General features: G+C 32.4%; 1 protein-coding gene across 1 annotated transcript; it reads right to left on the bottom strand.

Moving 5' to 3' along the window:
- Window positions 1-5,396: 5,396 nt before the first annotated feature.
- cmtm7 (CKLF-like MARVEL transmembrane domain containing 7) lies at window positions 5,397-23,114 on the bottom strand. Its single transcript, XM_059338992.1, has 5 exons — window positions 22,836-23,114; window positions 18,344-18,520; window positions 10,472-10,570; window positions 6,802-6,883; window positions 5,397-5,960 (listed from the first exon to the last, which is right to left on the bottom strand). The coding sequence occupies exons 1-5, from the start codon at window positions 22,944-22,946 to the stop codon at window positions 5,947-5,949; spliced, it is 483 nt and encodes a 160-aa protein (XP_059194975.1). The 5' UTR covers window positions 22,947-23,114; the 3' UTR covers window positions 5,397-5,946.
- Window positions 23,115-24,922: the final 1,808 nt, after the last annotated feature.

Raw genomic sequence — 24,922 nt, 5'->3', positions numbered from 1 at the left:
ATCTGGAAACAAATCAACGCACGCAGACTAAATCTCAAAGATCTCACTTCATTTTGTCCGGTAAGACTAAACTAAAGCTTCAGCTCCTGATGTTCATTTACATCAGACAGGATCATTTCATTATGCTCAGCTACAATGGTATCAGCAAGAAGTTTTATCAGTGCACCAATAACAAGCTTTCATAAGTCCAACTGGTCCAGAACAAAAACTAAATACAGTACGGTAAGCAGCAAATACACAGCGTGTGAACATCTTGGACCATCACAGAAAGTTTAAAAAAAAAAAAACATTTGAAAGTGAAATGCAGTGATGATAGTTTGTAGAAAAGAGCTTTTGAATAGTTGTGAGTGTAACAGGAGTTACAGAGGAACGACCCGACACACCGCAAGATCCTGCACGGCCTCGATAAAAGCTGACGATCGTGAAGAAGACGTGATGAAATCTTTGGCTGAGAATCTAAAATGGTGCTCGGAGATCTCACCGCGAGACACGTCCAACAACTTCCGCCACTCCGCTCAGCACGGACTCTACACATAATAAGATACTGTGCCGTTATCATACCATATTTATGATTCAAAATTGGCGTAAAAGAAGAAGTAGAAGCCTTTGTCTCATCGAGCTGCTTTTAATTTCCATCCGGCTGATGACGGATACTTTGTAGCCGAACACTTTCTCTATCGTTCAGGTTCATCCGATTCTTTGTCCGTTTGATCAATTTTCACATTTATTTGTTTGCATTTTCACTCCAAAGTCAAACAACTTAATTTGCTACGCCACTGTATAGAAAACAGATGGACAAACGTGACGGTTCAGGATTTATTTGACCTGCCCGTCAGAACTCTGCTTGCCCGAGGTTCATTTTTTCTTGCCCCAATACAAATCTTTTTAATTCTTAGCGGTTACCAAACGGCGACAGAGACTGAAGGCTGTCTGCAGCCATATTAGTTGCCATGATATCGAGATGCTGACGGCTCTTGTTATGGAACTCCAGAAACTTGTCAAACCTGCAACATTCCCACTGAACTACCTCCACCCGTGTCTCCAGGATAACTGGAACGCTGGTTTGCGCTTCAGAGACGAGTAAGAAACTATTCTGGATTCAGCACCACAAATGGAAAACTTGAGGACAAGTTTGGTTTGTAAAATGCAGCTGCAACAGTACTAACAGTAACAGCAACTTTAGCTCGTCTCTGGCACCGTGAATGAACATTATTAATTATGTGTTCTGCGTTGGAACATGAATTTGTTGGAACTTGGTGGATCAGGTCTTCTTCTTATAACGTTTTCTGACCTGGTATTGATTAACTTGGTGTGAGGGTGGACTGTGGGCCGAGTACCAACCCAGTAAATGTTGCAGGGGAAGAATCACCAGAGGATGCATGAATTATTCTGCACTTGGTGCCTTAGCGTCGACCGTTTCTGCACACTTGGTTCAAGTTTTCAGTTTAATGTTCTTCACTAGCAGGACGTTTTTGCATGTTGAACGTGTCTCGCAGCAGTGAAGCTGTCGGCCCGCTGTGACCTCGCCGTGTGTCGGGGCTTTGAGGGACGCACCAGAGTTAAGACAATAATCTGTATTTATATCCACTGTTGTTTGTCCGGTAAACCTAAACTTCCACGCGGTCAAAGTGAAACATTCAATTTATGATCCGATTAGACACAAATCCTTCAGTCTGTACTCGGAGCCGCTTCGCGTTCAGTGCAAAAAATCAGAAGCGTCGCACGAGGATTTTTGGCATCTGATGGACAGTAAGGCAGTAATCTGAGGATTAACAGTTCAGTTTCACACCGTCGAGAGTTTTTTGTAACAAGGAATGGCAGCAAAGTTTCAGAACCCCCCCTCTGTCCTCCAGGACCCGGATCAGCATGGTCTTAGTTCTACAAACATTTCTCAGACGTACAAACACTTCGGTTGGTTGGTTGGTTGGTTGAGTTAAAGCAGAACTTCCTATAAATTAACGGGTAGATGTTTTCGTGACCAACCGGTCAGGCTGCGTTGTTGTTGTTGTTGTTGTTAGAAACAATGAGGCCGAGCTCTTAGAATTAATTTGTTTAGATCAGAAAAAAATTAAAGTCAGTGTTTCAGAGTTCCCCACATAAACTAGGATGTTTCGAGGTTAGCATGTGTTAAGTTAAACTATGAAATAAACGAGTTAGTTAGTTAAAATTCACAGAAAAGTTTTTCCGCTGGCTTGAGGTGTTTTTGTCATTTCTGAAAAATAGTTAAATTGCTAAACAGGAGATGGAAACTTTTTTTCTGAATCTCTGAATTCTGATCAGCTGATTCCTCTGAAAACATCTCTCCATTTTTTTTCTCCTTTTGTTGTTGTTTTCTCTCTCAGCCTGCAGTCACACTGCCCCCTGCTGACCAAAGGACATTACTGCAGCTTTGTTTATTTGATGGAAACTCACTGATTCCCATTTTCTTTAACCCTTGTGCAGTCTTAATATTCTATGCTCTCCCCTTGTCCTGAGGTAAAAAAAATGACTCATTACTCCTAAAATAAAGCAGAATTATTGTATTTAAAACCTCAAATATATTTTCCCACGAAGAAACAACCTGTCTTTCACTGAAAATTCTGTGAATATTTGGATTTTCCAGAAAAACTGAAGGGAAAAAATGACTTGAACTACTTTGACGTTATAATTTTACAGATAAGCAACAAAATACGAAACATTTCCCCGACCAAATAAATAAGATAGAAATGTAGGAAAAGTCGTCAAATTTCGCCATAAAGAAAGATCATTTAGTACTTGTTTTTGTTTTTGGTTGGGGAATATCGTGATTTATGTTTCTTAAGACAACACCAGGGTTAATGCTACATTTCAGGATTTTGCTTTTGATTCAATGGAAACACGGCTAGTAAATAACAATATCAGCGACCTCAGACTGTGTTTTGGTCCGCTTGAATTAACCAGAACAAAGATTTAACGGCGGCAGTGTTGGACTGAAACAGACCAAACTTAGAGAGACAATAACAGACTTCTCTTCACTGTCGAGGTTCAGTCCTTCAGAAATGTTTGTAGAACTAAAAGACAAACTGCATTTGAATCCACTGGTGAACTTTGGCTTTAATGTGACAGACACTGTGGGGCTGAACGCTGTGGAAACCTGAGCACGGATCAATAAAGTGTTTACAGTCACTGAATGAAAGCAAATGTTCATAATAATCACAGACAAATAGTGAAAATCCTCCAGCATGTGATGGTGGCGAGGCGTCTCAGATGTTTTGTGCTTTAACAGTCGAACAGAGTCGTGACTCCTGATTGTTTACATTAAGTGCATCGTTCTGGATATTTGTTGGAGTTTTTTCAAGATTTTTTTCTGACGTCAGTTTTTGTGCTTTCATCCAGCTGCAGAACGAGTCAACGCTGCGTTAGTTTAAAGCTTCTCAGAACAATAATAACTGCACGCTTTTAATCTGAAAGCATTTTCCAGAAGTCTTGCTTCAAAGTTTAATTTATGAATCCATGCATATGTTTTTTAATCTTTACATTCAATTAATAAATCTATATACACGTTTGAATTGATCTGCAGATATAGATTTTTATCCATGTGTACATTTTATAAATCCATGTTTACGTCTGTACGTTTCATTATTCTTTTAACACACACACATATATATGTATGTGTATATATAAATGTTGAAGTTTCAAACATTTTTTATGAACTCATGCAAACGTTTTATTGATCCGTCTGCACGAAGCCTGTAATAATCTGTGTGTTTTATTATTAAAAACACAGATTTGAGTTTTTATAATCATGCATAAATGTTTCTGATTCCGTGCGTATGTTTCAATAATCCATGTGTACATATTTATCTGTGCATAAACTTTATAAATCCATGTTCACACTTTCAACATCAACATGGATATGTTTATTATCTTCACTCGTCTGTGAGCGTATAAAGTTTATTGATTTGTGCAAACAGATTTCCACAGCAGTATTTTTCCACCATTTGACTCAGAATAAATCATGATCCTGTTTTAGTTGAACTGCTCTCTGATCAGTGATGTGCTTTGTGAAACTCAGATTGAATTTGAACTGAAATGATATAACATATTTTGTTTTAAAAAGCACCGCGGCGCGTCGTACCGGTCCGTGTGACAGCGTGTGGGAGTGAAACTGGAACAGACGGCGTCCTCGTGAACATTTCGTCATGGTAACGTGACCATTAATGTCTCAAATCAATGGCACGCTTTATTTTGAACACAGTACATTACTGTGGCTGATGCTGCTCTGCTTTTATTCTTGTCAACAAACATGTGAGTCTCTCTGACTGACTGATCCACAAACATCTTTAACCCTTCAGTTGTCTGAGTGTTTACCAGCAGAGGAAACCCCCCAATGATCTGTTTTCAACTGGACTTTTCCCAGAATGACCCCAAACACTTTCTACATATTTCCATGAAAGCTGAACACCAACAGGGGACAAATTTGGCCTTCAGGGTCATTTTTGACCAAAAAAAACGTAAAAACCATAAAAACCATGCATGCAAACTTGCACGTATGCATGCACGCTTGCTAAAAAAATGATGTTGACACCTGTGCAGAATCTTTAGCAATAAAACTTTAGCAATTAAAATAAACCTCTACTTTAGTAAAACAGTAAATTACAAAGGTGTGCTGTAATAAAAACGAGTGGATTTTACTGATTAAATCCAGTTTTTCTGCTCTGTAAAGAGAGAAAACCTTGTTATTCATAGAGTTTGCGATGAGTGACAGTTTGTTTCTTCATGCAAAATAGATTTGGGTTTTATAATTCAATCAAGCTGCTTTATTTAAGGATTCAGTGAAGGCGGGTCAGTTTTAAACTTCAGGACAACAACAGAGAACAGACATCAGACAACACAAGGGGTTAAAACACAAATACTGTGTTTGTTTTTTGAAGAAAGTCTCATCTGCTCAGTGTCGTTTCTGTTGTTTTGTCGTTCTGAACCAAACAATCAGCAGATTAGCCGTCAGGAGCCGTTTGTTTTGTTTGTGCACGAGGGGTTTGTTGACAATAACAAAAACAAAGATTATCACCAGACTTTTGTTTTAATCACAGAAAGATGCAGCTCTTTTTCATCGGTGTTTGTTTTGCATTGATAGCATGCTAATGTTTGCTCTTTTGTTTCAATTCACAGAATTCGTGTTAGCATGCTATTGTTGTCTTTAGCACACATTTAGCCCCTGAGTTATGTTTTAGCATGCTAACAGAGTCATTAGCATGCAGGTCGTTTCCTGTAGAAATATCAGCCTGTGAATGTTTGTCAGCACACTGGGATGATGCACACTGGGATGATGACGCACAGTGAGCTAGCAGACATTAGCATAGCAGGCTAACAGGGCTATACTGTGCGTCGAGTCTCTGCTGGGCGTTTAAGAAACGTGATTTTTTTTTTAAAAAGAGTTGAATGCGGAAGTTATAAAGTAGAATAAAAACATTTAAAACAAGCTGGAATGAATGAAATATTGGAATCAAACTGTAAACAGCAGCAGTGCAACAAAAAGGCGACTGGTGGGATTTTGGCGGCACACTCGTGGGATTTTGGCGGGAAATCTGCGCTATGGCACACGGCAGGAAGAGGGCGCTGTTGGTCAGAGCTAACGCCGCTAAAACTGTTCTAAGAAGCGTCTCTACATCTCTGATAGTAGGAGGATGAAGGAGGGAAAGAATTAAGCTCTGAGAGGAGGGAAAGTCTGGGCGGGGAGCAGGAGGCATGATGGGAAATGTAGTCCCCCAGGCGGAGGAGAGTTTGTGTCGATGGTTACAATGTGACTGAGCACCGTTAACATGAAGAGAAATAAATACTGTGATGCTGTCCTGTCGGCTGGTCCCCCATCAGATGTTCAAATCTATTATCCAATCAGGTTGATTATCCAGGCGGTCGCTAGGCAGAAAAAGTGACAGGACACAGCGAGCCGCCAACAGACGCCTGATTCGCTCAACACGGCGATTATTACACCGCTGCACCTGGAGAGGAGGAGGAGGAGGAGGAGAAGAGGAGAGAGGAGGAGGAGGAAGAAAGGAGAGGGGAGGAGGAGGAGGAGGAAGAAAGGAGAGGAGGAGGAGGAGGAAGAAAGGAGAGGAGAGGAGGAGGGAGGAGAGGAGGAGGAGGTGAACAGAGGAGAGGTGGAGGAAAGGAGAGGAGGTGAAGATGAAGGAGGAGAGGAGGAGGAGAGGAAGAAAGGAGAGGTGGAGGAGGAGAAGGAGAGGAGAAGAGAGGGAGGGGGGAAAAGGAGGTGAAGAGAGGAGAGGAGGAGGTGAAGGAGCAGAGGAAGAGGAGAGGAGGTGAAGGACGAGAGGAGAGGAGAGGAGGACAGAAGGATGGAAAAGAGGTAATAAACAAGACAGGATGAAGGACACAAAAGAGGTAAAGATGGAAAGAAAAGGGAAGGACAGATGAAAGGAGGAGAAGAGAAGAGAGGAGAGGAGGTGAAGGAGGAGAGGAGAGGAGAAGAGTGAGGGGGAGGGAACAGGGGAAAAGAAGACAGGATGAAGGAGAGATAACAGGAGGGAAAGATGGAAATAAAAAATGAAGGACAACAAACGAGGGAAGGACAGATGAAGGAAAAAGAGAAAAATGAGACTTTGGCTGCAGTAAAAATAGTTTCTATCATGTGACTGTGATGTCATCAGAAACAGCCGTCTCAGTGTTCACATCTGTGATGTCACAACGGCTCGTTAGCATGTTAGCATCGTTAGCATTCCTCACTGAAACCAACAGACTGTTTACACTGAGGAGCAGCTGCTGCTGTAGATAAAACATTTATTATTATTATTATTGATAATAAGTGAGAGCGGCAGGACGTACCGGTCTGATGAGAGCCGCAGGTCACGCTGTAGGACGTCCACAGACTGACGACCATCAGGAACGTCGTGATGAAGCCGAACACCTGCAGACACACAGCAGAGTCGGAAAATTAACTGAAAATTTAAATAAAACCTGTGGTGATCCTCGATCCACACAAAAACCACACAAGCATGCATACACCATGCTGGAAAATGATGCTGACACCAAAGTTATAATAGTTTTTCATTACTTTTAGTTTTAATTTCGTTGTGATTTTTTTGTTTTGAAATGCAGTCAGTTTTAAAGTGAGTTTGCTAGTTTTAGTTAGTTTTGATTTTTTTTTGAAAATGCTTAGTTTTAGTTTAGTTTTTATTAGTTGTAGTTTAGTTTTTATTAGTTTTAGTTTAGTTTTTATTAGTTTTAGTTTAGTTTTTATTAGTTGTAGTTTAGTTTTTATTAGTTTTAGTTTAGTTTTTATTAGTTGTAGTTTAGTTTTTATTAGTTTTAGTTTAGTTTTTATTAGTTTTAGTTTAGTTTTTATTAGTTGTAGTTTAGTTTTTATTAGTTTTAGTTTAGTTTTTATTAGTTGAAGTTTAGTTTTTATTAGTTTTAGTTTAGTTTTTATTAGTTGTAGTTTAGTTTTTATTAGTTGTAGTTTAGTTTTTATTAGTTGTAGTTTAGTTTTTATTAGTTTTAGTTTAGTTTTTATTAGTTGTAGTTTAGTTTTTATTAGTTTTAGTTTAGTTTTTATTAGTTGTAGTTTAGTTTTTATTAGTTTTAGTTTAGTTTTTATTAGTTGTAGTTTAGCTTTTATTAGTTTTAGTTTAGTTTTTATTAGTTGTAGTTTAGTTTTTATTAGTTGTAGTTTAGTTTTTATTAGTTGTAGTTTAGTTTTTATTAGTTGTAGTTTAGCTTTTATTAGTTGTAGTTTAGTTTTTATTAGTTGTAGTTTAGCTTTTATTAGTTGTAGTTTAGTTTTTATTAGTATTAGTTTAGCTTTTATTAGTTTTAGTTTAGTTTTTATTAGTTGTAGTTTAGTTTTTATTAGTTGTAGTTTAGTTTTTATTAGTTGTAGTTTAGTTTTTATTAGTTGTAGTTTAGTTTTTATTAGTTGTAGTTTAGCTTTTATTAGTTTTAGTTTAGTTTTTATTAGTTGTAGTTTAGTTTTTATTAGTTGTAGTTTAGCTTTTATTAGTTGTAGTTTAGTTTTTATTAGTTGTAGTTTAGCTTTTATTAGTTTTAGTTTAGTTTTTATTAGTTGTAGTTTAGTTTTTATTAGTTGTAGTTTAGTTTTTATTAGTTTAGTTTTTATTAGTTGTAGTTTAGTTTTTATTAGTTGTAGTTTAGTTTTTATTAGTTGTAGTTTAGCTTTTATTAGTTTTAGTTTAGTTTTTATTAGTTGTAGTTTAGTTTTTATTAGTTGTAGTTTAGCTTTTATTAGTTGTAGTTTAGTTTTTATTAGTTGTAGTTTAGCTTTTATTAGTTGTAGTTTAGTTTTTATTAGTTGTAGTTTAGCTTTTATTAGTTTTAGTTTAGTTTTTATTAGTTGTAGTTTAGTTTTTATTAGTTGTAGTTTAGTTTTTATTAGTTGTAGTTTAGTTTTTATTAGTTTTAGTTTAGTTTTTATTAGTTGTAGTTTAGTTTTTATTAGTTGTAGTTTAGCTTTTATTAGTTTTAGTTTAGTTTTTATCAGTTGTAGTTTAGTTTTTATTAGTTGTAGTTTAGTTTTTATTAGTTTTAGTTTAGTTTTTATTAGTTGTAGTTTAGTTTTTATTAGTTGTAGTTTAGTTTTTATTAGTTGTAGTTTAGCTTTTATTAGTTTTAGTTTAGTTTTTATTAGTTGTAGTTTAGTTTTTATTAGTTGTAGTTTAGCTTTTATTAGTTGTAGTTTAGTTTTTATTAGTTGTAGTTTAGCTTTTATTAGTTTTAGTTTAGTTTTTATTAGTTGTAGTTTAGTTTTTATTAGTTGTAGTTTAGTTTTTATTAGTTTAGTTTTTATTAGTTGTAGTTTAGTTTTTATTAGTTTTAGTTTAGTTTTTATTAGTTTTAGTTTAGTTTTTATTAGTTGTAGTTTAGTTTTTATTAGTTTTAGTTTAGTTTTTATTAGTTGTAGTTTAGTTTTTATTAGTTGTAGTTTAGTTTTTATTAGTTGTAGTTTAGTTTTTATTAGTTTTAGTTTAGTTTTTATTAGTTGTAGTTTAGTTTTTATTAGTTGTATTTTAGTTTTTATTAGTTGTAGTTTAGTTTTTATTAGCTGAAGTTTAGTTTTTATTAGCTGTAGTTTAGTTTTTATTAGTTGTAGTTTAGTTTTTATTAGTTGTATTTTAGTTTTTATTAGTTGTAGTTTAGTTTTTATTAGTTTTAGTTTAGTTTTTATTAGTTGTAGTTTAGTTTTTATTAGTTGTAGTTTAGTTTTTATTAGTTGTAGTTTAGTTTTTATTAGTTTTAGTTTAGTTTTTATTAGTTGTAGTTTAGTTTTTATTAGTTGTAGTTTAGTTTTATTAGTTTAGTTTTTATTAGTTGTAGTTTAGTTTTTATTAGTTTTAGTTTAGTTTTTATTAGTTTTAGTTTAGTTTTTATTAGTTTTAGTTTAGTTTTTATTAGTTGTAGTTTAGTTTTTATTAGTTGTAGTTTAGTTTTTATTAGTTGTAGTTTAGTTTTTATTAGTTGTAGTTTTTTTGTAATGGGGTATTTGTTGGGTCCAGATTCAATAAGGTCACAATAAATGTTTCCTTTATTTCCTTTGTCTGATCCATCTCAGCCCCAATAAGTTTATTAAGTCATAAAACCAGATAGATGAAATAGATTTAATAACAACCAAAAAGGTTTACGGATGAAAAAAGTTGACAAAGACGAAAACGAAGGACATTTTCACTATAATTTTAGTTAGTTTTGTAACCACAAAATACAGTTTCAGTAAGTTATCGTTTTATAAAAAACATTTTTATTTTTATTTCAGTTAAAGAAAATGTTTTTTCAAGTCTAGTTTTCGTTAGTTTTCGTTGATTATAATAACCTTGGTGTGTGGTCTCCCTTGTTTTGTCCTGCGCTATGAGCCGATTCAGGACAAAACAAACAAACAAACAAAGACTCACAAGAACAACAACAACAAAATGCTCTCTGTCATCTGCTCTTAACCCTTTGATGCACAACATGGGTCTAAAGTGACCCGACTAAGTTTTTATATTCTATATCTTTGCAATAAATTAATTTCATCGTTCAGTATTTCATGTTTTCCTCAAATAACTTGTTTTTGATCATCATACATCCTAGCTTTTTGTTTTAATGTCTTACTTTTTGAATAAAAACCCTTTTTTAATCACTACGCTTCTAATACACCAGGTCATTTTTGACCCATGTTGTGCATTAGAAGGTGTTTATATGTTGAACATCAAAGGGATAAAAAATATTATAGATTCACGCTGTAAATGAAAGTGTTACTGGAACTATTGTTTGTTGATTTTCAGTGCAAAATTTCTGCACAAGTTCCTGGTTTTCCTGTTTTTTTTGCTGTTGAAATGGGTGAAATAATGTTAAAACTTGAAAGAGGAAGACCTTTGACAGAAACGTCACGGTGTAACTGTGTTTTACAGTCATCATGTGAGATCATCTTATCTGATTATTCCTGTTTTGAAGTGGACTCTGATCTGTTTTGTCTCAGTAACAGCTGTGTGGTGGCGTGTTGACGTACCGATCCCGCCACCAGCGCTGAAACTCCTCCGCTGTTCACCGCGGCGACGATGGAGGCGATGAAGATGAGGACGGCCCCGACAGCGTAATGAAAGAACTCCTGAAACACATCACACACACACACACACACACACACACACTTTACTACAGCATACAGGATCATCTCAATGTGTTAAAATATGATGGAAGTACATCTCAGTTCAGATCAGACAAACTCAGTTGATACGATGAATTTTGGACAAATAAAGAAGCAGACAACAACATAAAAACATCTCTCTGTCTGTGCATTGATATATATATATATATATATATATATATATATATATATATGAACTTCATTATTAAACTAAACCATAACAAAAACATATCACTGTCCAAAAATTACAACCAATACTAAAAATCAACAAGAAGACGCCAGAAATCGTAACAAATATACAATATTTAGCACAATAATATAGATAATGAGCAAAAAAAAGGGCTCAAATCGACCACAAAAATGACAAAAAATTACCACAAAAAGACACAAATTGACCAAAAAAGACACAAAATGACAAAAAAAAGACACAAAATGACCAAAAAAGACACATAATGACCCAAAAAAAAGACCCATAATGACCACAAAATGCTTAAAAAAAGACACAAAATGCTTAAAAAAAGACACAAAATGACCAAAAAAGACCCAAAATGCTTAAAAAAAGACCCAAAATGACCAAAAAAGACCCAAAATGACCAAAAAAGACACAAAATGACCAAAAAAAGACACAAATTGACCAAAAAAAGACACAAATTGACCACAAAATGCTTAAAAAAAGACACAAAATGACCAAAAAGGACACAAATTGACCACAAAGTTATTAAAAAAAGACACAAATTGACCCAAAAAAGACACAAAATGACCACAAAATGCTTAAAGAAAGACACAAAATGACAAAAAAAAGACACAAAATTACCAAAAAAGACACAAATTGACCAAAAAAAGACACAAAATGACCACAAAATGCTTAAAAAAAGACACTAAATGACCAAAAAAGACATTAAATGACCAAAAAGACTAAAACACATTAACACATGAACACTTTAACACAGTGGAGACAGAGCTGACTTCCAAAATGATTTGGCGACCCCCAGAAATCATCTCGCGACCCTAATTGGGGCCGGGACCCCCAGGTTGAGAACAGCTGCTATAGATGACATATTGTTCGGAGGCCAACATTTACATTTAAAACACTTTTTAAAATTGGTCTTTTGTTTCAAACCGAACGGAACCATGAAACTAATTCTCCCCAGTGGGACCAAGCAGCTGATCTGCAGCTCTGAGTGGTAGGAACGTGGACGTTCTGTGGTTCAGGTGGTTTAATGGTTTCAGTTCGTCGGTTTCCTTTAAGAACCTCACTGCATCACACCCGTCTGTCCCTTTAAGGAGCTGCAGCAGAACTCTTTATTCATGTTGTTCATGAGTCGTAAGAAGCTAATTAACACGATCACATGATCAGAAGTCTCCAGTCAGGCTTTAATGTGAAACTTCTTCCATTTATAGACCTGCTTCATGTTGTTGTCCATCTCACGCTGTTTGATTCTATTCTAGGGCTGGGCGATACATATCACATTAAAAAATATATTGATGTATTTTTTAATGTGATGTAGAATTAGACCATATCACATATATCGATATAGTTCAGTTTTTTTCTTTCTTTCTCTATAAATGCTGCCCTTACTAGGGGTTGTCATATTAAGTTATTTTGTAATTTTGTAATGTTCGTTATTCTTTTCTCATGTAAATATTTATTTCAGAAAAAGATTGGCCTATTTTATTTCATAGGCTATTTTTATTTAAGATATTTGTTTTATTTAAATGTGCACTTTATGGAGCTTTGAGCTTATTAGACTTTATTCTCTATATTTAGACTTTATTCTCTATATTTAGACTTTATTATCCACATTTAGACTTTATTCTCTATATTTAGACTTTATTCTCCACATTTAGACTTTATTCTAGACATTTAGACTTTATTCTCTATATTTAGACTTTATTCTAGACATTTAGACTTTATTCTCTACATTTAGACTTTATTCTAGACATTTAGACTTTATTCTCTATATTTAGACTTTATTCTCTATATTTAGACTTTATTCTCCACATTTAGACTTTATTCTCCACATTTAGACTTCATACTAGACATTTAGACTTTATTCTAGACATTTAGACTTTATTATCCACATTTAGACTTTATTCTCTATATTTAGACTTTATTCTAGACATTTAGACTTTATTCTAGACATTTAGACTTTATTCTCTATATTTAGACTTTATTCTCTATATTTGGACTTTATTCTCTACATTTAGACTTTATTCTAGACATTTAGACTTTATTCTCTACATTTAGACTTTATTCTAGACATTTAGACTTTATTCTAGACATTTAGACTTTATTCTCTATATTTAGACTTTATTCTCTACATTTAGACTTTATTCTAGACATTTAGACTTTATTCTCTACATTTAGACTTTATTCTAGACATTTAGACTTTATTCTCCACATTTAGACTTTATTCTAGACATTTAGACTTTATTCTAGACATTTAGACTTTATTCTAGACATTTAGACTTTATTCTCTATATTTAGACTTTATTCTCTACATTTAGACTTTATTCTACACATTTAGACTTTATTCTCTACATTTAGACTTTATTCTCTACATTTAGACTTTATTCTAGACATTTAGACTTTATTCTCTATATTTAGACTTTATTCTAGACATTTAGACTTTATTCTCTACATTTAGACTTTATTCTAGACATTTAGACTTTATTCTCTACATTTAGACTTTATTCTCTACATTTAGACTTTATTCTAGACATTTAGACTTTATTCTAGACATTTAGACTTTATTCTAGACATTTAGACTTTATTCTCTATATTTAGACTTTATTCTAGACATTTAGACTTTATTCTAGACATTTAGACTTTATTCTAGACATTTAGACTTTATTCTCTACATTTAGACTTTATTCTCTATATTTAGATTTTATTCTAGACATTTAGACTTTATTCTCTATATTTAGACTTTATTCTAGACATTTAGACTTTATTCTAGACATTTAGACTTTATTCTCTATATTTAGACTTTATTCTCTATATTTAGACTTTATTCTCTACATTTAGACTTTATTCTAGACATTTACACTTTATTCTCCACATTTAGACTTTATTCTAGACATTTAGACTTTATTTTCTATATTTAGACTTTATTCTCTATATTTAGACTTTATTCTCTATATTTAGACTTTATTCTCTACATTTAGACTTTATTCTAGACATTTAGACTTTATTCTCTACATTTAGACTTTATTCTAGACATTTAGACTTTATTCTAGACATTTAGACTTTATTCTCTATATTTAGACTTTATTCTCTACATTTAGACTTTATTCTAGACATTTAGACTTTATTCTCTATATTTAGACTTTATTCTCTACATTTAGACTTTATTCTAGACATTTAGACTTTATTCTAGACATTTAGACTTTATTCTCTATATTTAGACTTTATTCTCTACATTTAGACTTTATTCTAGACATTTAGACTTTATTCTCTACATTTAGACTTTATTCTAGACATTTAGACTTTATTCTAGACATTTAGACTTTATTCTCTACATTTAGACTTTATTCTAGACATTTAGACTTTATTCTCCACATTTAGACTTTATTCTAGACATTTAGACTTTATTCTAGACATTTAGACTTTATTCTCTATATTTAGACTTTATTCTCTACATTTAGACTTTATTCTAGACATTTAGACTTTATTCTCTATATTTAGACTTTATTCTCTACATTTAGACTTTATTCTAGACATTTAGACTTTATTCTCTACATTTAGACTTTATTCTAGACATTTAGACTTTATTCTCTACATTTAGACTTTATTCTAGACATTTAGACTTTATTCTAGACATTTAGACTTTATTCTCTATATTTAGACTTTATTCTAGACGTTTCGACTTTATTCTCTACACTTAGACTTTATTCTAGACATTTAGACTTTATTCTCTATATTTAGACTTTATTCTCTACATTTAGACTTTATTCTCTACATTTAGACTTTATTCTAGACATTTAGACTTTATTCTCTACATTTAGACTTTATTCTAGACATTTAGACTTTATTCTCTACATTTAGACTTTATTCTAGACATTTAGACTTTATTCTCTACACTTAGACTTTATTCTAGACATTTAGACTTTATTCTCTATATTTAGACTTTATTCTCTACATTTAGACTTTATTCTCTACATTTAGACTTTATTCTAGACATTTAGACTTTATTCTCTATATTTAGACTTTATTCTAGACATTTAGACTTTATTCTCCACATTTAGACTTTATTCTAGACATTTAGACTTTATTCTAGACATTTAGACTTTATTCTCTATATTTAGACTTTATTCTCTATATTTAGACTTTATTCTCTATATTTAGACTTTATTCTCTACATTTAGACTTTATTCTAGACATTTAGACTTTATTCTCTACATTTAGACTTTATCCTAGACATTTAGACTTTATTCTCTACATTTAGACTTTATCCTAGACATTTAGACTTTATTCTAGACATTTAGACTTTATTCTAGACATTTAGACTTTATTCTAGACATTTAGACTTTATTCTCTATATTTAGACTTTATTCTCAATATTTAGACTTTATTCTCTATATTTAGACTTTATTCTAGACATTTAGACTTTATTCTCTACATTTAGACTTTATTCTAGACATTTAGACTTTATTCTAGACATTTAGACTTTATTCTCTATATTTAGACTTTATTCTCTACATTTAGACTTTATTCTAGACATTTAGACTTTATTCTAGACATTTAGACTTTATTCTAGACATTTAGACTTTATTCTCTATATTTAGACTTTATTCTCTACATTTAGACTTTATTCTAGACATTTAGACTTTATTCTAGACATTTAGACTTTATTCTAGACATTTAGACTTTATTCTCTATATTTAGACTTTATTCTCTACATTTAGACTTTATTCTAGACATTCAGACTTTATTCTCCACATTTAGACTTTATTCTAGACATTTAGACTTTATTCTAGACATTTAGACTTTATTCTCTATATTTAGACTTTATTCTCTACATTTAGACTTTATTCTAGACATTTAGACTTTATTCTCTACATTTAGACTTTATTCTAGACATTTAGACTTTATTCTAGACATTTAGACTTTATTCTCTATATTTAGACTTTATTCTAGACGTTTAGACTTTATTCTCTACATTTAGACTTTATTCTCTACATTTAGACTTTATTCTAGACATTTAGACTTTATTCTAGACATTTAGACTTTATTCTCTACATTTAGACTTTATTCTCTATATTTAGACTTTATTCTAGACATTTAGACTTTATTCTCTACATTTAGACTTTATTCTCTACATTTAGACTTTATTCTCTACATTTAGACTTTATTCTCTATATTTAGACTTTATTCTAGACATTTAGACTTTATTCTCTACATTTAGACTTTATTCTAGACATTTAGACTTTATTCTCTACATTTAGACTTTATTCTAGACATTTAGACTTTATTCTCTACATTTAGACTTTATTCTCTACATTTAGACTTTATTCTCTACATTTAGACTTTATTCTCTATATTTAGACTTTATTCTAGACATTTAGACTTTATTCTCTACATTTAGACTTTATTCTCTACATTTAGACTTTATTCTCTACATTTAGACTTTATTCTAGACATTTAGACTTTATTCTAGACATTTAGACTTTATTCTCTACATTTAGACTTTATTCTAGACATTTAGACTTTTTTTTCTGAATCTGAGATGGTCCTGATTGATCCTTGCTGTCTTATTTATGTAAGAAATGTTTTTTTAGGCCGTTCCTCAGCTCTGCTGGCCTTAAGGCTTCATTTTCCTCTGTGATTATGAAGTTATTACTGTAATTATTAATATGAAACTCAGTCATGTCCCGGCTGAGTGCACAGAGAGCTGAAGAAGGAAACATCAGGGTTTTGGTTTCTGATAAACAAATAAGAATCATAATTTATTACAAAGTGAATCAAGTGTAGCGAGCAGCTGCACTTCCTTTCGTTTTTAACCCTCTGGGCTCTGAGCCTGTCTGCTCTTCATATACCACATTATATTAACTATACCCATGTTTGGTATTTGGTACTTTCCCAGCACAACTTCAACATGATCTGACAATTATTTTTTCACTTAATTAACATATTAAGCCCAAAAATACACAAAAATCATGAAATCTGAAGTAAAATTATACTATTTAAGACAATAAAAACCACAAATATGCCCAATTAACTGTTTCGGACCTAAAAAAAATGTAAACATAGGTTGCAAATATGAACATATAAAGGTAAAATTCAAATATCCTAAAACTATACACAAAAAATGACCATAAAATCGTCAATGTCCTGCAGGTAAAAGGACAAACACGACTGAAATAAACTTTAAATAACAAAAGTAAAGTATCCATTCTGCAGAACCAACTATTTAAGTATAATATATATAATATTATTGGATTATAATCATAAATGCATCAATGTGATCATTATTTCAGTGTTAGCTGGTAAATATGGGGCTTATTATAAGATAGTTTTATTTTCAAATAAATGTAGATAAAAGCATTAGTACCTAAAGTATTTACTAGTTACTTTACAGAGCTGAGCAGCAGAAAATATTCAGTGTTTTATGTTTAAAATAACAGTAAATAAACATCCTCTTATGACAGCAAATAAGTGATATTTTAGACAGATATTTTATTTTTTATTTCTAGTGAACTCGTTCCAGTAGAGTTACAGTCAACAGGACAAACGTTTCAACTATTATAATAAACTTTAGGTAGTGAAAGTAAACGGCACTTTTTAGTGTAATATGTAGTATATGTTGTATATTATGTACATACATAATATAAAACTATAAACAAAAAATGACCATAAAAACATGTTTATTTAAAGGAGAAGTGTTGGATGATTAGAGCCTTTTTTTCCATTTTTACTAAATACCACGTCTGCCTCGTCCATCCTACTTTTATACTTGAATAAATAATTTTGTACTATGAAATTAAAACGATTACAGTGTTTCCCACAGACCAGATAGCAATTTGTGGTGCTCCACTGACACCGGTAAAGTCCTAAATTATAGATATATAAAAAAAATATATCACTTTATTGACATTTCAAACATTTTTAGGCGAGAAAGTAGCCACTTAGATCCCCAGTGCGTCGTTAATTTGTCTAAATACCAGCTGTTTACACTTTTGCCCGGACGAATTCGGCGCTACTCAAGCTAGCCATCGTGAGCAACGCACTTCCGGTTACATTTACAAAAATAAAACGCCCGTTGCCCTTGATAACGATAGAATTTGTGCTTTTACTTTGAAAACAGGAAGCGAACCTACCCTCGATGTAGCTAGCTTGAAGCAGCCGTTTTGACTGCTCTCGTCCCGTTAACGGCATTTGCGGAAACCATTAAATACGCCGTAACGTTACCGGAGAGTCTTAACAGCTCTGAGACCGGCCCGGTTCATTATAAAACATTTATTTATTGATGTGAATGCGGTGTCTTCTGTGCGTAGGCTAAGTTTTTTTAATGTCCTAGAGAGGGAAAAAAATAAGAGAATCATTTTGTGGCGGTCGGTCTCCATTATGTGGGGGTGCGCCACAGAATGGTCCATGTGTGGGAAACACTGGATTATATCTTTGGTTTTACACCTCAGAACGTCAAACAAGCCACAGAGCCCAGAGGACTAAACCCTCTTAAAGACTCTGGTGGAGGGAGAAAGGTTCCAGATGTTGAGTGAGCCAGATGTTCTCACCGTCAGAGGCCAGTTGATGCAGGGCATCTTGGCCTGCAGCCTGAACAGGTGCATGAGGAAGAAGATGAGGAAGGCGATGAGGAACCACAGCGTCACCACCTCAAAGTACTGGAAGGCCGCCCAGCTGGGCCAGCCGCGCGCACAGCGCACGCACAGGAACGCCACCAGGAGCGCCAGCTGGAGGAGGAGGAGGAGGAGGAGGAGGAGGAGGAGGAGGAGGAGGAGGAGGAACAAACCAGCGAGACGTTAAAACTGGTCAAACTGTTCTCAGAGCTTCAGAGCAGCCTCGGAGGAGTCGTGTGATAACTGGCGTTTTTAAAGGAAAAATAACCAAACTGAAGCTTAATAAAGAGATTCAACCCTTCATCAGGCAAATGACCATATTTGGTAACTTGAGCGGACATCTATAACAGGTCTCCTCACTTTAAAAAACACATTGACAATGATAACAAAGGGAAATTTAACCAGGTCTGGGCTCATTTTCTGACTCATATAAGAGGGGAATAGGTGCCTACAACATATAAGGAGAGGACGACTCGCGCGTGTGTGTGTGTGTGTGTGTGTAAATATACAGTACAGGCCAAAAGTTTGGACACACCTTCTCATTCAATGCGTTTCCTTTATTTTCATGACTATTTACATTGTAGATTAATCAAAACTATTAATGAACACATGTGGAATTATGTACTTAACAAAAAAGTGTGAAATAACTGAAAACATGTCTTATATTCTAGTAATCAAAGGGTGGTTACTTTGAGGAATCTAAAATACAAGACATGTTTTCAGTTATTTCACACTTTTTTTGTTAAGTACATAATTCCATATGTGTTCATTCATAGTTTTGATGCCTTCAGTGAGAATCTACAATGTAAATAGTCATGAAAATAAAGAAAAACGCATTGAATGAGAAGGTGTGTCCAAACTTTTGGCCTGTAGTGTATATAAGTATATGTATATAAGTACGTGTATATATGCGTGTATGTATGCGTGTATATATTTTATCATATACTAACTTTGCGAACATAGTGTTTAGTGTTGGGAAATGGGCTGCGCTGTTTATATGCTGGGATTTGTGTATGTATGTGTATTTGCATGTATATGCATTTTTATTTTTTATTTTATGTATTTTTGTTTAATATGGTCGATTTGTTTGTGTGGAAGTTTGATGTCTTTTGTATGATGTTTGACCTGTAAGAAATTGAATAAAAACTTAAATAACAAAAAAACGACATTGAGACATTAAGCATATGTAATAAGTAGTCTAAAAAGATAAGAAATAGTTTAAAGGTAAAAGATAAAGTGTTGATGTATGCAGATGATGTGTTATTGTCTATTTCGGGTTGCTGTGGGAAAGAGACTATAATAAATATAATAATAATAATAATGACTCACTCTATAACTCATCTACCTCTGCCAGAATCAACATTACTGAAATGCACTAAATCTACGACACATTGCTATGTTATTAATATTATTACTATTATTATGATTATTATTATAATACCGGCCTTACAGGCCTTATTATTATTATTATTACTGTTATTATATATTATATATCATATTTTATTTATAATTATTTCATTTATTTTATATTGTTACTATTTATTATTATATTATATATTATATACTGTACTATTATTATTATTATTATTATATACTGTCTAGTCACTATAGCATTGTTGCCATCATATCATCAGTATAATTACCTTCATCTTGCCATCCTACCAACTGATCTTATTTTATTTATTTATTTTTTTAACTTCTTAAGTCTCCTTGTTCTATTCTGTGTTTTTTTTTCTATTGTTTTTATTTATTCTACGTCAGTATTTTATTGTATTTTATTGTACTTGAATACCGGCCTGCCTGTCTGTCTAGATTTGCAATATAAAAATGAAACATTTTGCAAAAACTCTTGTAATATCCTCCAATAACACTTCAGGGTTGACATTTTCAATGAGTGCCTTATAAAGGGTTAAAACAAATCAATATCACTTTAATTTAAAGGCTTAAAATGTATCCACAATTAAAACTAATGCACAAAGCAGATCCTGTAAAAAAAACATTAAGTGTTATAAACATGCAGGCTGTTTACACAGAGCAGAGGGGAGAGGACAGGAGAGGCTGTTTAATATTATTATTTAATATTAGTAAATTTGAGTCTTTTTTTAGTAAATTTGTCTTTTTTTTTGTCATTTTGTATCTTTTTTAAGTAATTTAGTTTTCTTCTGTCATTTTGTGTCTTTTTTTTAGTAATTTTGTGTCTTTTTCTAGTAATTTTGTGTCTTTTTCTAGTAGTTTTGTGTCATTTTCGTGTCGTTGTGGTCCGGCCCCTGGTAATGTGAGTTAGAGAGCTCTGATCTACTGACTGGTGTCACCTTTAGTACAGTGAGAAGTGGAATCGACAGGATTTCCTGCAGAAGTTTCAACATGAAGTGAAACGCTGCAGGAAGTACTAGTATGTTACATTACAAGAGGAAAACAACTTTCTCTGGTCCGTTTTTACAGCATTCAGTTGTTTCTGTGATGATTTTAATCTCACAGCAGCAACAAACAAGTGTTCACATATTTTATTAAACTAGTTCAACCTAAATATTAAATAACTTCTGTTACTAGTAAATGTCCTGCAGGTAAAAGGACAAACACGACTGAAATAAACTTGAAATAACAAAGTTAAAGTATTCATTCTGCAGAACCGACTATTTAAATATAATATATATAATATTATTGGATTATAATCATAAATGCATCAATGTGTTCATTATTTCAGTGTTAGCTGGTAAATATGGGGCTTATTATAAGATTTAAAAGATAAAGTTTTATTTTCAAATAAATGTAGATAAAAGTATTAGTACCTAAAGTATTTACTAGCTAGTTTACAGAGCTGAGCAGCAGAAAATATTCAGTGTTTTATGTTTAAAATAACAGTAAATAAACAGAAATATCCTCTTATGACAGTAAATAAGTGATATTTCAGACAGATATTTTATTTTTTATTTCTAGTGAACTCGTTCCAGTAGAGTTACAGTCAACAGGACAAACGTTTCAACTATTATAAGAAACTTTAGGTCGTGAAAGTAAACGGCACATTTTAGTGTAATATGTAGTATATGTTGTATATTATGTACATATCATATATTGTTGTAGCTGGTAAAGATGGAGCTTATTTTAAGATACATTATAACACCATTATATTTATTTATATATACATATATATTATGGAGAATATTAAACATTGGAATTGAAATGTGGAAAAGAAATATTAAAATATCCTAGATAAATAAAACATAAATAAACTACAACCAACACAAATAAAATAGACTTTCAGGCAAAACATTGCACTGAGATAATCATTATGTATCATATTATCTTATTTTTTAAATAACATATAAACAGCTGGAACGGCTGCTTGGGAAATATAATAGTTTGTTTTTGGCTGTTAAACATTTGCAGCTTTACTTTAAACACAAAAAGCACAAAAAGTCAATATATCGAGTCCAGAAAAATAAATATTGTGTTCATTTTTATATATTGAACGATAAATCCATGTAGTAATTATCGGGACAGGCCTAGTATCAGGTAGCAGAAAAATTTAAATATTTAAGTTTTAGTACCTCAAAATCATACTTTAGTCCGTTAGTAGAGTTACAGTATTTACTAGTTACTTTACAGAACTAGCAGCAGAAAATATTCAGTGTTTTATGTTTAAAATAACAGTAAATACACAAAAATATCCTCTTATGACAGCAAATAAGTGGGGTTTTTTTCTAGTAAACTAATATTTTAGCTGGTAAATACAGGGCTTATTTAAAAAAATACTTAATAAAAAAATGCCCAAATACATATGTAAAATACCAAAAAAAGTGTAAAAAAATACCTAAAATATGCACAGAAAAAAATGTAAAATGACCAAAAAATGTTATTATTTATAGTCAAATAACTGTAGTACAGTACAGTAACTTTAGAGAACTGAGCAGCAGAAAATATTCAGTGTTTTATGTTTAAAATAACAGTAAAAAATAATAATATCCTGATCAACATCTCCAGCCAGACTCCATTCACATAATCAGCAATTTAACACATTATGCTCTGATGTCCCGGATCAATATATTTTTATGTCTTTTTTTACATTTAAAAAAAAAGACATAAAAAATATGTAGAAAATTCCCCCAAGATCTGTAAAAAAAATACCTAAAAAATACCAAAAAAACATTGGTAAAAAATACTTTTTTAACGCATTTTTTGGTATTTTACCAAAGTATTTTCTACATATATTATGTCTTTTTTTTTATTAAAATAAGCCCAATATTTACCAGCTAAAACACTAGTTCACTAGAGGGAAATATCACTTATTTGCTGTCATAAGAGGATATTTCTGTTTATTTACTGTTAATGTAAACACTGAATATATTCAGCTGTCCGGTTCAGACCCGGTTCAGACCCGGTTCAGACCCGGATCAGACCCGGTTCTGACCCGGGTCCGGTGTTTTCTCACCAGCTGTCCTATCTTGAGCAGCCCCGGGATGGTCCGGGTGTAGCCGGTGTTCAGGACGCTCTCTCCGGACGTCCTGCTGGTTGTTGTTGTTGTGATGACGGTGTGCGACATGTTGACGGTAAACAATCCGGTAAACAACAACACGAGATGATTGTTTACAGAGTTTAGCTGCAGCAAAGTCAAAGCTGCCGACCGGATCGGTTCAGAGTGAGTCGGTCCACCGGAGAGACACCCCGGATCACACGGCCGCTTCCGGTCAGGCCTTTCACAATAAAAGACCCGGCAGGGCTGCGAAATATGGAGCTTATTTTTTTTTTTTAAATTAAAAATACATAAAAAAAAATATGTAGAAAATACGCCCAAGATCCGTAAAAAAACTAAAAAAAATACCAAAAAGAACACATTGAAAAAAATGCCAGAAAACATACAAAAAATGTGTAAAAAAAACCAAACCTGAAATATGCCAAAAAAAGACAAAAAAAAAGTTAAATGGCCAAAAAAAAACCTGCTATATGAAGCAAGTCATTAATATTGCATTTTCATTATCCAAATCTTAATTGAACTATTTTTATAATTTCATATTTTTAACCTAACCAATTCAGTGATACATTTCAAATATATTAATATATTAGTCAAACTAAAATATATATTTAATAATATATAAATAGACAAGATGTAGTAGTAGTAGTAGTAAGTAGTTTATCTTACTATTAGATTATTTGTGTTTTAAACATTTTAAATGTAACTAATGCAAAATATGTAGAAAATACCCCCAAGAACCATAAAAAAATGCCTAAAAAATACCAAAAAGAACACGTTAAGAAATGCCCAAAAACATACGTAAAATACCAAAAAAATGTAAAAAAAAAAAAACCTAAAATATGCCAAAAAAAGACCAAAGACAAAGACAAAAAAATATATTTAAAAATATATAAATAGACAATATGTAGTAGTAGTAAGTACTTTATCATACTATTAAATTTAAACATTTTAAATGTTACTAATGCAAAAATAATTTCATGTTCAAAATCAAAATGTATTACTTTGGATTCATGCTTTTACTGTTTATTGTATTAACAGTTTACATTTATTTATATTAATTTATACAACTTATATTCATCACTTTCTTTTGTGCTTTTTGTTTATTCTGGTCTTTTCTGTTCTTATAGTTTATTGAACCTCGTGTTCATTTGTTAATCTGGAAACCAGAGAAACATGATCTGCAGCTGCATGGATCAGACCCGCGAGCAGCGTTTCCGTGCTTTTATTTTGAAGGTGACATCCTGTGTGCTGGTGTGTGTGTGTGTGTGTGTGAGCAGGTGTGGTCTCTGTCAGGAAACACTGCAGCAGCAGCAGAAAGCTTCCAGACCAAACACACGATTGTTCTGAAACACAGAGCTGCTGTCAGGACACACACACACACACACACACACACACACACACACACACACACACACACAGCAGACTGTTCCAGAGGACAGGAGAGAAATCCTGACGGTGACGATGTTCAGCTGTCGTCTATTATCTATAGATTATAATAGTAATCAGAGTTGAAGAGCATTAAATATATATTTTTTATTTTTCAGAGGCATGAAACATGTAAAAAAAAAAAAAAAAACGTTTTTAAGTTACTATAAGTACATTTCTGTTTGGAGAAGAAGCTGAAAGCTGCATTCTGCGAAACGTCCAGCAGGAGGCGACTCCAGCAGCTGCAGAGAGAAAAAGTCAGTAAAAAATACCTTTAAAAAATGTAAAAAAATACCAAGAAGAACATGTTTAAAAATGGCCAAAAACATATGTAAAATACCCAAAAAAATGTGTTAAAATATGTGAAAAATACCCCAAAAGTCCGTAACAAGATCTGTAAAAAATCTGAAAAAATGCCAGAAAACATACGTAAAAATACCAAAAAAAAAGGTAAAGAATCTGTAGAAAATACCCCCAAAATATGTAAAAAGGTCTGTAAATAATACCAAAAAGAATATGGTAAAAAATGCCAGAAAACGTAAGTAAAAGTACCAAAAATATATGTAAAAAATATGTATAAAGTACCCCCAAATTCAATAAAAAGATCTGTGAAAAATCAT

This window comes from Centropristis striata, chromosome 8, assembly GCF_030273125.1.
Source record: "Centropristis striata isolate RG_2023a ecotype Rhode Island chromosome 8, C.striata_1.0, whole genome shotgun sequence".
Lineage (NCBI taxonomy): Eukaryota > Metazoa > Chordata > Actinopteri > Perciformes > Serranidae > Centropristis > Centropristis striata.
The sequence above is the reverse complement of the archived record's forward strand: the minus strand, read 5'-3'. Positions and strand labels throughout refer to the sequence as shown.

Coding starts and splice junctions, on each gene's coding strand:
- cmtm7 (XM_059338992.1), bottom strand. CDS start 22,946: ATGTCGCACACCGTCATCACAACAACAACAACCAGCAGGACGTCCGGA. Junction 18,521..22,835: donor TGCTCAAGATAGGACAGCTG/GTGAGAAAACAC, acceptor CTCCTCCTCCAG/CTGGCGCTCCTGGTGGCGTT. Junction 6,884..10,471: donor CAGCGCTGGTGGCGGGATCG/GTACGTCAACAC, acceptor GTGTGTCTGCAG/GTGTTCGGCTTCATCACGAC.